Raw genomic sequence first — 14188 nt, forward strand, 5'->3', positions numbered from 1 at the left:
CTGAGGCGAGCGGGCCGAAAGGGCCCGGGCCTGGAGGGACGGGCCGGGGCTGCTCCGGCAGCCGGTCCCTGCCCTCCGCCACGGCCCCGCGGGTGCTCCGGCGGCGTCTGCTTCACTTATCTGCTGGCTTATTTGGGGTTTATTATTTTATTATCGTTATTATCATCATCATTATTTGTATGGGGGGGGCAGGGGTGTGGGTTGGTTTTAGAAAGACAGAATAAAACGGCACGAATTTTTCAAAATTTCGGGAGTTTCCAAATCTTCGAAGCGAGCACAGAGCCCAGCTGCAGACACGCGTCCCAGGTCTCCCCGCAGATGCGGCAAAGGAAGTCCTGAGCGCGCTGCTGGAGCCAGAGCTGGAATTGCAGGCTGAGGAACCTTTGGGGAAGGGTTTGTTGTGGCAGATGAAGCTGGTTATGCAACTTCTGCCGGGCTCCGGTGCTGGCCGCGGTTTGCAGACGCGGTCGGAAAGCAGCAATACCTGTCCTTTGCTCTGGGTGTTTCTTGGCACAATTATCGAAACAAACTACTCCTGCAACTGCTCTTAACTAGGAATTAACCAAGCACTCAGCAGGCAAAAAACATTCATCCAAGATCCTCTCAACTTTTCTCTGCAACTGTGTATGGCTAAGGTTTCTACCGACACTGCAACACCATTACGTTCCTCCTACTTTTCTGGTTTAAAGCACAGCTTGTGTTAAAGTACTTGGCAGATACCAGGAGGAGGGTTTGTACTTGATTGTTTTCCTATTCCAGATAGCTCAGACTCGAGATTCCCATAAAGGTTATCTCCTCGGAGATTAAATAAAATTTATATCAGCTCTTTCAGGCAGAACAAAATATAACAGAAAAAAATATTCTCTAGATTTTCCACAACAGCTGAGCTTTCTCCAGGAAGAAAAAATTGTTTGCTTTCACCCAAAGTTTCTAGCACTTTTCTACCTGCCCCCTTTCAAAAGCACTTGTACATCTGACAAAACAGCATTTCTCCAAAGAAAGCTTTCTGTCAGAATACGTCCTGTCACCTGTTGGCTTCTCCCTCATGTTTGTTTCCAAAATCAGCTTTTCTCACCGTGTTCTATTCACTGATCAGGGATGCAAGTGTCCTCTTTTTTTACATTGTCTTTGTAGGATGTATTGCAAATGAAGGAAAATGTCTCCCTTAAGTAAAATGCAAACAAAACAAATCAATAAAATAAGCTCTTTGTACTCCTCAGCTCATCATAAGCTCAGAAATGCACCACGAAGCTCTCTGTCATAAAAACCTATCAGGAAAGGCTTCCTACAGGTGATCATCATTCCAAATGGTATTTAAGCTGTATATAATATTTCATATCTACCTATGCATTGGTGAGAATAGAGTTCTCCAGAGATGAAGTTTGTGATTTAAACACTTCACAGAAATGCAAATCCAACAAAAAAAACCAAACAAAGGCGTGCAGGCAGCCTGGATGCCATTTTTACTTAATTCTGAACTCCTGAAAACGCCAGAATTTCACCCTCAGGCATCAGTGGTAAAGCACAGGCTGAGGGTACATTATGTTTCTTTTAAGTCACCTCTCACCTGCTTATAGACCTACCAGTATCTGGACATGTTGACCAGAAGGATATTTCAACAGGAAAAAAAAAAAAAAAGAAAGAAAGGACTCAGAAGTTTCAAGAATGAAGCAACATTATTTCCAGATAAGGTGCAGATACTGATACATTGCCACAAAAATTACACACAGCATCTACAGCAGGGCCTGTAGAAGGAAGATGGGATCACTTTGATGACCACTAACAGTGCTGACCATACCCAGGTGTTGGTTCAGGAAGGAGAATGCAGCATCCCTTAACTCCAGAAAAAATAGAGCATGGCATTATCCTAATAAAGATATGGTAATTCATTAGGTTTGTGGGACAAATGCCAGAAGTTTGTGGCATTGTGAAACAATTAATCAAGCATGGAGTACCAATGAAGAAGGAGCACATACCAAGCAATAGTAAAATCATTAGAATACAGACATGGTCAGTAAGCTTTCCCGAAACACATTTGCTGCAGAGTAAAACATGTTATTTGTTTATACACAGAAATAGGTCAAATCCATGCCCTTACCACTGCTGCTGGTCAAAACACCTCATTGCAGTGCATTGCATCAGGTTTTTAAACTGACACACCCCTTTACCTTCACTCTTCAGGAGTCCCTGCTGTCCTTTAATTACCATGTGTTCTCCCAGCCCCGTTGACAAGGAATCCATCTCACCACTGCCGTTTATTGCCACTGATGAGTCCCTCACATTTGGAGGTGAAAAGGGTCCAGTGGATATTGTGTTTCCCGGCCTGAGGGAGCCGCGGGTGGCCTTTCATTTGCAAAGGGCACTTCAGCAGCGGGTCAGGAGGCAAGGACTGTGCTCCACAGAGGCTCTGCTGCCCCAGCCCGGTGGAACAATCCCTGACCCCTGAGCCCCTCTGGCTGTCAGCACCTTACAGAGAGCCAGAGGCTGCACACCTGCGGAGTTGCTTGTGTTCTGGCAATCCCAAACCCTACACAAGCCTGCCAAGGGCTTGATTCTCTTGTGTCTTTCCCCACGGGTAGGCAAGGAGCCAGCCACACTACAGATGTGTGTGTTGGTGCTGTAAAGCAAGGGCTACAACCATAAAGCACAGGGTTTCAAGAGTTCCACATATTTGGAGGAGTTTGTTAATCTCATTCTCAAATTCCTGCCTCCAAAGTTGAGTTGGAAAGTGAGCAAAACTCAGAAACCCATCCAGGCAAGCACACACAAAAACCAGTTCAACAAGGTAAATGAAGCTGTGAGAAATGATGAGTCTGAAGAAGGCTGAGGCAGCAAAACTCTCAGCTAACCCTGACTCAGCAAAGCACTTCCCTCTAGACTTGTTTTATTGCACCTCCTTAACCGTAGCACTTTCCAGAACCCAAGCTGACTGCCAGGAGCACATCCTTGCTGGGCAAATCCTGGAAAGCGCTTGCATTTCACTGGGTATTACCCACACAGTGTAGCTGCACTGAGGTTAGAGGAGCTGCAGGGCAAAGAAAGAAACAGCTGAGTACAACGCTGAAAAAAGGGATAGGGAAGAATACAACCAAAAGGATATGTTGACTTTAAGAAAGAAGACTAACTTGGGTACAGTCTGTTACGCAAGTAATTGCTCTACAGATGTTCAGAATCAAACTTTTCTGAGAAGAGAGGAAAACAAGGCTTCATCTTTCAATATCTAAATTGAAGAAAACATATTTTAAAAAGAAACCACCTTCTTGCAGGCACCCGACTGTAGTAGAGGCTACGCCCTACTAGCTTTTGGCAGCCAACAGGAGCAATTTCCATCATCTTACTTGGCATTACTCACTTATCACTCAGAATGCCTTAAAATGTTCTATAACGCCCATGAACTTTCACAAGTTAAGGTTCATTCCTTGCAGATGTATTGCCAAAAAAAAAAAAAAATAGAATTTAGATGTACTTTGGAGAGTGATAGCAGGTGGTAAAAGTGTAGAGCGCACTGGCAGCTGTTAAGATCTAAATGAGAAACAAATGGAAACTGCATAAAAATTATCCTTGAGAGGGTTGGGCAGGGACAGAATAATAAATTTTGCAAGTTATAGGTGTGTAAAACCCTCATTGTCCAAACTTCCAAATAATTGTTCCTGCAAGAACTGTACCCTAAGCATTACATCTGCATGAGTGTCCCACTAAGACCCAGTGTCCAGCACTGATAATTTCTCAACAGATTCAAGTTAGAAAAGGTGTCAATTGTTTGGTAAAGGACAGCATGCTAGATTTAAACCTCATTCTACTCAGTGGTTATGCTTCTTGCATTGAGGGGGGGATTATTTTGTTTAAACAGTCTCAACATTTGTCACAGCACCTGGGAAGCCAAGATTTCAACAAATTAATTCCTAGTTATTGCCACTGTTCTGCATATCTGTAAATTTCATTATGAAGGCTCAATTTGGGTCAGCTTCTCTAGAAGAGAAAAAGCAGATATTCAACGTCTCTTTTACAAAAGAGCAGCATTGTACACAATAGATACCACCCAAGCCTTGCTTCAACAGTTAAAAAGGTCAATGCTAAATGCTTTCTTGGAGTCAACAGTGGGAAAAAGGGAAAGTTAAGCAAGCAAACATGAAAAATCTTCAGTTTCCAAGCAGCAAGTCATTCCAGTAATTGCTAAAGTGAACAAAAAATGGTATCCAAACATTTATTTCCTCCCTCGATGTGTGCCTCCTGTGGGTGCACACTCTGCATTTAGGTTTGTGTTACATCTGAAATCTCCATTTTAAATTAACTCTCCAAAACAATTTTGTACTGCAAAATTAAAACACAGAATACTCACCCCCAACACTCCCACAGAGATTTTCATAGTTGTGTGAATCCCTAGATTCTCCCTAGCATTCTAAATTATCATTTAGCTATGATTATGTTCAGTGAAATACTACACAACAGGAAGGTTAGATGGCACCTAAAGAACAGATTGCTTACCTGAGGCAGCAAATCATTTGAATTTTTGATGTGTGCTAGGTTGACAGTGTTTTCCACACACAATTCCCAATACTGATAGGCTGAGGCACAATCTTTGATGCACAATCTGTGCATCAAACACACAGCTCCAGAAGCTGAGTTCAGGGAAAGCTTGTGAATGCTGGGAATTCTCCTATAAACACTCCTTCTGGTTTCAGAGAGACCTCTTAGAGCCACACACACCCATCAGTAGATCATGATGAATGTTTGCAGAATTTTGCCTTAACTGTCAAGAAAAACCAAACAGATTTAGTAATCACCTGTCTAGAACTGCAAGGCAGTGGAAGCTGCCATGTGATGTTGGCTCTCGTGGCAGGTTTTTCAAAGGACCAGCAGTTGCCAAAGCCAGCATCTCTGCTGAGCTCTTCCTCACAGGGAACTCAACTGCAACTGGATGAGGGACACTGGCTCGAGATCTTCAGAGACAAGCTAGGCAGAGAGCCTGGAATGTCCAACTGGCAGTCACCAACAGTGCTCCTAAACATACAAGCCAAACATGTGCATCATATGTAGCTAAGAAAGGGAGAACCAAGAGATCCATTTTTCCCCTCTCCCATTTCCATTCCCATTTCCCTTCTGCTGCATTTCAGGTCAGCTCCTAAAGAGAACTTCAGGCTTGGCCAAGAGCATGACAAACGAGGCTACTGCTACTGGCTCCAGGATGTTTTGCTCAGCTTTAAGAATAAATGTGCTGTTAGGGCCCTCCCTTTAGACAACCAAAGAGGCCTCCAATGAATATCAACATTCATGAAAAGGGGAGAAGAGAAAAAACAAACATTAAAAAGACAACTATAAAGGCAGCACTGGATAAAAATTCAAAGCAATGTTCAGGAAGCAAGGAGGAAAGAGAAAGGGAAGGATCTTGTAGTAATTAAGCTCCTCATGTCACTATAAGGGCAGTTCCACGCTGTAGGGTCCTCGGACACAGCTAAGTTTCAGTCACTACGCAACTGGCACCATTTTGGCTCATCACAGTAAATTAAAAAAAAATAATTTCCCTTGCTTTGGTCCATGCAAAGGGGGTGAACTCACTCCTACAATGCTGTTCACTCACAATGTCCACCACCTATTTCTCACCATCCTCTCTGCCCCAAACTTGTCTTTGGTTCACAAAAGAGCAGAACTGATGACATTAACATCACTGTCATGAGGTCTGGCCGGGCCCATGAGTGTGCTGTGCAGCCATGTTCTACAAAGACTTTGGAAGAAGTGAATCCTGCCTGGAAACGTGTTAAAGAAGCCTTGATTAATTAAATGCAAGATCACCTCAGCAGAAGCAAAGTTTCAAACAAGAAGAAATAGGACAGAAAATGTTTACATTTTGTTTTGTGACATTCATTTACAGCATGCCACGCTCCTGATTGAGTAAAATTATTTCTGACAGGGGACTAGGCTACAAGAGCTTTATGTGAAGCCTCCTGAACCAACCCACTTAGAGCAACTGATACTAAACAGGAGCACAGGTGCTTTGATGATTAGATGAAGCAGCTGAGCTCTAGGTCATGGCTTTAACACCGGGTGAGGGACATCAGACAATCATTCTGCAAGCCACAGAAGGAGGGGTTTCCTCAGCTGAAGCACAGACCTCACAGTGTAACAACACGGGCAGATGGAAATGCACGCACACGTGACTGAACAGGGTGTGGGGAAAGCCTGCTCTGCTGCCAGCTCATCTTAACACAGCTAGAAAGCATGTGAGCAGCCAGCAGCGAAATCTAGATTTCCCTAATCAATCTACAAGTTTGGCAAATGCTTTTGACAGAGTCAGGTTTTCAACCACACTGACACCCCACGGATTTGTGGTTGTGTGGGCATTAATAACCTGACGTTTTCCCCCAAGTTACAAATGCTTTTGCCACCAAGTTACGTTTCGGCTCCTGGGGGAGCTACTGAAGAAATCCTCCTGAGGCTACCACAAGAAAAATTAAGCAGGTGACTGGGAAAAGCCAGGATGGATTCCCCAAGGGCAAATTGTGCTTGACAGAGCTGATCACCTTCTATGGCAAAGGAACTGCTCAGTCCAAGTGGGGCAGGTGATGGACGTTGTTTACCTGGATTTCTGCAGGGATTTCCAAATGGTTTTCCACAGTCTCCTCCTGGACAAACAGACACATTATGGTCTACACAAGTGGTGCTTGCAGTGGGTGGGGAACTGGCTGGCTGGAAGTGCCCAGGAGGTGCCAGTAAACAGCTCCTCTTCAGGCTGGTGACCTGTCACACGTGGGGTCCAAACTGTTACATACCCTCACAAGTGATCAGCGTGATGGGACCAAGGGCACCCTGGTGAGGTTTGCCAAATGGGGAAATGGGCACTTGGGAAGTAAGACTCACCCTGCAGGAAGACCTGGACAGGCTGGAAAAGTGGGTACTATGGGTAACTTGGGCTAACATGAACCCTATGAAGTTCAACAAGGACAAGTGTAAGGTCACAGAACCTGCTTGAAAGGCCAAGGTAAGAGCTAGACAGAGGATGTTTTTAAACATACATTTCACTTTGACTAGACCCTTCATAACGGCTTCGTTAGAATTATGATTGCTCGGCACAATTCCCTTTTGGATTCCGCTCCTGGATGAGCTGATTCATACACAGTGAGTGAGGCAACTTTATGTTCCAGAGGAAGGGGAACATTTTGAAATGCCCTTTGTGGAAGTCACCTCTTTCCATTCACCTCTTTCAGCCATGCTGAGCTCCTGTGGACTCTAAGGTGAATTTTTACAAAAATTAACTGGAATGTAACATAATCTACCTCTCCACATACATAATATGAAAAATTTCTTATATCAGGTGCTGATTTGTGTTCTTACCTAGGGTCAAGAACACTGGCAAACCTCAAAAAATTAAGTGAATGAGACAACTGGACAACATGACACAGACTGCACAATAAATTGTGCAAGGGAAGCCAAGAGGTCTTGAATGATAAGGTACCTACGTGTTTCCCTTGGTTGCACTTGTTTAATGCCCAGTTCCATAACCTTGGAGTGCAAAAGAAAGTTATTGTATCTCCAGGAGCCTCTGATACCATGCCCAAATTCAGAAAACAAGTTCTGAAAACTGCATTATCCCTGTGTGCCATAAACCATCAAGTCACTGGTCACCCAGGAGACATGTAAATAATGTCTCTCTCACAAGAGAGTAATAAAAAGAGAAAGAAAAAAGATAAAGCGATTTGGGGGTGAAGAAGGTAAGTGTTCTTGAGGTAAATAAGGCAACCCTCCCTAGTACACCCATGTGGCTGGACACACAAATCCCACTTAGGCAAATATTTCTGTTGAATCCTGCGCTGAGAAAATGCTGATTTCTAAAGCAACCATCAACATGCCAGGGCTACACATCACTAGACAAGGAGTTTATATCCAAAGTCCCAGGACCAAAAGGCCCAAGACAAGTAGCCTGAGCTGCTGGGGGCACAAAGCAGTCATGGTAAGGACTTATCACAGCAGACAGAATTGTTGAATGCTTACAGCAATACAGGGATTTGAAACAAATAAAACAAAATTTAAGCTCTGCTGGGAAAAAAATGCAGCTGTGCATAAAAAAGCAGGTTACAAAAAGGGGATGAATGCAGAATAATTATCATATGAATGGACAATCTTGCAGGGCTCACATAACTCCTGCCTAAATCTAACCTTGTTTGCTAGTGCTTTATGATTCCCTGAGAAAAGCAATGCAGGTAGCTGTGCTTCAGGGAATTATTTCCATTATGGGACTGGGTAGCATAAGCAGATTGTGCTGATGGGAAGACTGGCACTGCTCTAGAAACACTACCATTGAGGAAACACCTCCTGATAACCTGTTATCTGTAGCATCAGCATGATTATCTTTTCATAGAAGAACTGGGAATGTGGCCTTTGTGTCATTATACCAAAAGCCAGCTTTAGGAGGAGCCAGGCAGTGTCACCTCTGTTTCAGAGCATTCAGCACCTGTTGAAGACATTGAGGGGATAAATGGACTTGACCTTACTTTATAATTTAATTTAGTATAAATGAGCATTTTTTTCCTGGATGCATCAAGATGACCCAGACCAGTTATTTTAATTACCAGGTCAGAGGTCACTGTTCTTTGAGACATTACTATTCCTTGTTAGAAGAACTAACTTTAAAAAAGCCTTGTCACATACTAGGACTGTACTGAACACTGCAGAATCTCAGGACAGATTTGAACACAGGAAACCCACAACTATGGGGACCATGCCTTATGGGATGTCTTCATTCTCTATCCAGCAGTAGGCTACACGCAGGAGATACAAGGAAATGCAAGGGAAGTTCTGCTGCACTACCCAGCACATTACCACTCAAGGCCAGGGTATTTTTAAACCCACAAATGTTTGACAAGTGAAAATTTATTTCCTTGACAAGTGCTAAAGGAGCTGTGGAGAAAGTGACCCCGTTCTACAGTGCATGGCCAAGAACTCTCTTGCTTTATTTTCTAACCCTGTCCAGCTTCCAAAAGGCTTCTGCAGATTTGCTCAGCACATCAAATTTGGCTTACCCACCTCAAGGAGACAGAGAGTTGTTACACACCAAATGCTCAGCACACTCCAGTTTCAGTGGGCTTGGTCTGAAAGCTCAGCAATGTTAGAGGTGGAACCAAAACCAAGTTCCTTTACTGAAGTTTTGAGTTCCACCTCTGACAAGGCTTCAAGGAAAGGGGGTTTTAATGGGATATCGCAGTGTATCTATTTTTGAGGACAGTGCAGGAATACCCAATCTAGCTTTAAAGAGAGCTGAGAAGGCAAAACAGACCCTACAAAGCTCCTTGTTACTGAATACCAGGCTACATCTGTGACCAAGTAAACTTGTTTAGAGATAATAATTTATTTGGGAATCTGGCTATTGCACAGTCAGAGCCCTACCAGAGAAAATTTTTGACTATGAAGGTCATCACAGTACAAGGAAGATGAAATTCATTTCCTAGAACCCACTTGAGGAAATTAGCAATTAAATCTGCTCCCAGTCCAATGATTTATCCTTCAAGTCACGTTCTCATAGCCAGCAAGGTCTTTCCAGCACTTCAATAAAACAAAACCAACCACCCTTTTCCTAACATCTCACTAAGAAGCAAAGCTCCCTGCAGAGCCCACTGGGCTGGCCAACACAAACCACTAGGAATTAAGCCCAAGAAGCGATGCTCAAACTGAGGTCTGAATGTTAGCCACAGGATGTGGTGTTCTGCCGTTTTTTTTTTGTTTGTTTGTTTACCCAAAGCAGCAGTGGAAATTCAGTCATCATGTCCACAGTAATACAAGATTTTTCTTTCCATGATGGCTATTATCAATTTTATCAGAAGCTGACACGAACTGGATGGACCAAGATGTGTATCAGCAAGAGATCTATATACCATATAGGCCAAAACTTCAGACACAAATGGTCATTTTCATCCTCACTTGCTCAAGGGAGAGGCCGGTGTGAAACATCCCACTCCACAAATTCGCCAATGCCCAGAGGATGTGATAGATTCACCACTGTCAAATAAAACAGCTTCATCAGAAAACACTCCACTGGACAGGTCACTTGAAATTGAATAGGAACTCCAGAAGGAATTTTCCAAAAGACAGAATCCAGAAGTTTAGTTTACCTCCAATTCCAACCCAGTGGCTGTGCTCCAGTTTGCAGCAATCACTACTCAGAACCACGTGCCATGGGAGCTTGTTATCTCATCATGTATGTGTAAGTCTGCTCTTCATTGTCTTTTCAGTATATCCAATAAAGCATTAATTTGTATCAGCCCCTTTTTGTCAGCATTTTCTTTCCTAGTGTTGAGTTGGCCTTTTCTTCTCTGCTGGCTCATTCATTCATTTACTTGCCACTTTGCCCAGCCAGGAGAATGTCATTCTCTGAATGAATATTTGGTGAATGAACGCTCTTAATATTCAGAGCCCTTGCTACACGGCCCTCTTGAAGCTGCTTAAATGCTGAGTAACGTTTGCCTGAGTTTACTCCTGAGAACAACTGCACTGAGAAGGCAGCAGAGGACAGATTCCATGTGCCACTTGATGTTTGCCCCAAGTCACTGCCCCAATGACTTGTCTGTCAGTGGATGTCACAAATTCCAACTTCCCCACAGATGATGGTTCTTTTTTCCCCACACAGGTAGTTTTAGAAGGACTTTAGTTGTAAGGAAAGAAGCTGCTCAGAAGTATTCAAGTAACAACAGTAATGAACCCTCAAAACAGTTTCCAAGGAGCAACTGGAATCCCTCCTTTGTTGCCCTTCTCTTGCAGGCAAAGACCAGCAAGGAAAACTAAGATATTTTAAACTACCAATGGCACAGGGCTGCTTGTGTGGCAAAGCATTTGTGCTTCTGTCAGCTAATTCTGGCTGGAAAAACAAAAGGATCCTTTCTCTCTTGGGTTAACACACAGGGTCAGTTCTTTAATTAGAACTATAATGGATTATATGTCAGTTTTTTCCCTAGTCTGGTACACTTCCTGCTAAAAATCAGATACCTATATAAAGGAAAATCCCCTTCAGCTGGAGCATGCCCTGGATGCTTACTCAGCAAGGTATCCCAGTTCTAAATAAAAAAAAGCCTCTCAAGATTTTTTGCCCCTGCAAATCATATAGTCAGCATAGTAAGAAAGCACACAGCAATTTTTCTTTCAAGGAACTAGGCTGCTCAATAATTTTACTTCTCATTTCTTCAAAGAGGGCATAAGGATTTTAAATAATCTAATCCTTTGAAGAATAAGATGAACATATTTCCAACCAGATTTTCCACAGAAACCAAGTTTAAGCCATCCCACAGCATAAGCACACCCATTTTTTTATACTAAGTTTTGAGTTGTGGGGTCTGTTTCAACTAGTGACCACACCCAGTGTCACAGAGAAGAAGTTCCACCTGCTTACCAGAAAAAAGACAACCTTCCAGTGTCCTCAGCAAGTGTCAGACTAGAGAGCATTCAATCTTTATTCAATATTCTATTTCTCAGCACTGAGACAAAAACCCAAGGAAATTCAGAGTACTTCTCAAAAGAGGCCAATGCCATCTTTCACCATACATGCATGATTTCTCAGCAACATCTGAATACTTTGTGTGTGCATGTGTTTCTCCTTTTTTTTGCAAAGATCTCTGATTTTTTTGTTTGTGTGTGTGTATGTTTATTCTTTTTTTGAGGACGGGGAGGTTAGGTCTAGTTATCCTCTGCTTTTTTGTGTGTCCACCATTCAAAGGAAATTGGGTATAACACCATACCACAGATCATCATCATATCACTGAGGACAAGCAGCAAAATCTGGAGCTGTTTACTGATCTGTGTTTCCCATAAGTTGTAATCTGAAGCAAGCTGTTTGTGCTGTACCTGCAGTACGTTATACAAAATCTGTTCCTGTTTCTACATTGTTTGGCATGTACCTGAAAACATTTAAAAGAAGAATTTAACTGCCTTAACAGTGCTGTCTGGTTACCATAACACTTTCTTTTGTTTCTAACACCCAGACATGTCCAAACTCTCTGAAGTTACTATTTATGTTAAAGCAGCTGCAGTGCATTAACTAGCTGTGTTTACTTACTTTGCCTGTATACAACTGTTGTCTTGAAAATCTTCTGTCTTCAATTTATAGCTCCTTCACATAGGTATACTGCCAACATGGCTAATCACTTTACCTCTGCTTCTATCTACACAGAATTGATTTTCCTTCCTCAAACTATGGTGCTCTGTAAGATGCACAATTTTGCTGTTATGCTGGAGGGAATAAAATACAGAGTATTACTGAAAAGTGGAAAAGGCTCTTTCCTTTTTTAAGTCATGCTCTTACAAGGCAGTGGTCACCTCAGTTTTGGGACACTGGAACACTTCAGGCTACTATTTTGAAGAGTCAAAACCTTGAATAATAACCAGACTCTGAACTTACTTCCACCACTTCAATGCAGAATGCTGTTAAATTAGCACTCTTATACCCTTCCTGACAGCACAAAAGCTTCAGTTCTGTCAAGGATTGCTGGGACAGGAATATTGCCTGAGCCCTCAAATGACCACTCGAGGCTGATGGCATTTATTCACCATCCAAGGTTCCCACAGACCTTAAAATGAAAATTTTCTATCAGAATAGTTTTGACTGCTTACAGTATCCCTAAACCACAGAGCTACTTAGAATCTGATATCTTGCCTCCAACCTCAAGCCTGGTGGCAGTAAGCAGAGCAGGTTACACTGTTGTCAGAACCCTGCTGTAACAGGGCAAACACACCCCCTAAAAAAGTGATGTGGTCTCACTGCCCAGGTGGGCTGAAAAACAAGGAGGGAGGGAAAACAAACTCTTCACCATAGTGTGGGAACTCTCCAGAAAGGAGCCCACAGTTCTGCCAGATTTTTCAAACAGATACTGAAGAACAGAAGCATACTGAAAAATTAAAATGTGCACTTTATGTCCAAGGGGCAGCAACCACAAGGAACGATGCCATGGAAGGCCAAGAAAAATCAGTCACAAGAACACAAAAATACCCAGACCCACTGATCAGTGTACATTAGGTATATTTTTATTTACAGAGTAGAGATGCCTAATCAATTATAAGGTTAGACACCCTATAATTCAGCTTTTCTTTTGTGTAAAAGTATATAAATATATACATAAAATTCTATGAAGTAAACATTATTAACTGTGATACAGTTAACATTCACTACTATCCTTATGCTAACAGGCATCTCTTAAAGCTTAAATGCTGATTTCAAGATACCCTCTATAAAATACCTCTAATTGTACTAGAAGGGCAAAAATTCTGTGCCATGAACAAGCTTTCAAAAGAGTCTAGTAAAAGGTCTTTGTAATAAAGTTTACAAGATAAAAATACTGCTTCATCCCTCCCACTTCCCCACCCTGAAAGAAACAAATACCCCAAAACAGTTGCAGAACTGCAGGAAGTAGTATAGGATTACTTTTTTTTCTTCTTCTTTAGTTTTCTTTTTAAATTAAAATATTTTTATTTCTGTATTTTATGACATATTAAGGAAGCTGCAAAAAATGCAGCTTTATTAAATATTGTTATACAAAAATCTCACATGTGCATCTGTGGGGCTGAAGATAATATTGGTATTGTATGAGCTATCCCTTTTCCTTAAAACTATATACCTTATTTGGAATGATGGAGAGACTTCATAGAAAAGGCATTGGACAGCAACTGAAGAAAGGGATTAGAAAACTATTGGCAAGACAAATAAAATGATCCAAAGCGTCTCAATCTCCTTGCTTCCTTATTTTAAATGCACTTCTTCTTCAGTATTTTATTTGTCTCTCTGTTTTTCTTCATCCTGGAGTTTGTTCAGGACATAAAGGACAACTTGATAGCAGAAAATGTACTGATCCTGCAAGGAAAAAGAAATTACAGAACATGTTAAAAATGCCTGCACACCTAAGTGCTCTCACTTGCACTTCACAGTTGTACAGCACTTTAAATACTAATTATACTATTAAATAAAATCATAAAACCACCATCACCAAATCCCAAAGAAAACAACAAAAAAAAAAAAAAAGAAAAAAGAAAAAAGAAAAAAAAATCCAAATAAACAAAAAGGCCACAGTGGAAAAATATGCAACTTCAACTTAAAGCAAATACAGACACTCCTCTGCCACTGAAGATAATATTTCATACGGGACATTTATCTTTCTTTCACATCAAAACCACCTAAAGGAGACTAGGCACTTTATGTAAGCAGAAATGAAGACTGCAA

The 14188-nt window shown here is 41.9% G+C and overlaps 1 protein-coding gene across 3 annotated transcripts in view; it reads right to left on the reverse strand.

Annotated features, from left to right (window-relative positions):
- Window positions 1-13340: 13340 nt before the first annotated feature.
- PTPN13 (protein tyrosine phosphatase non-receptor type 13) overlaps window positions 13341-14188 on the reverse strand; it is a 34189-nt gene continuing 33341 nt past the window's right edge. For all 3 annotated transcript variants that reach the window (XM_031066418.1, XM_031066419.1, XM_031066420.1), the window contains one exon: window positions 13341-13822. In XM_031066418.1, coding sequence (XP_030922278.1) covers window positions 13742-13822 — 81 coding nt within the window. In that variant the 3' untranslated portion in view covers window positions 13341-13741. The remainder of the gene's footprint in view (window positions 13823-14188) is intronic.

The sequence above is a fragment of the Geospiza fortis genome, unplaced genomic scaffold, assembly GCF_000277835.1.
Source record: "Geospiza fortis unplaced genomic scaffold, GeoFor_1.0 scaffold11, whole genome shotgun sequence".
NCBI classification, from domain to species: Eukaryota; Metazoa; Chordata; class Aves; order Passeriformes; family Thraupidae; genus Geospiza; species Geospiza fortis.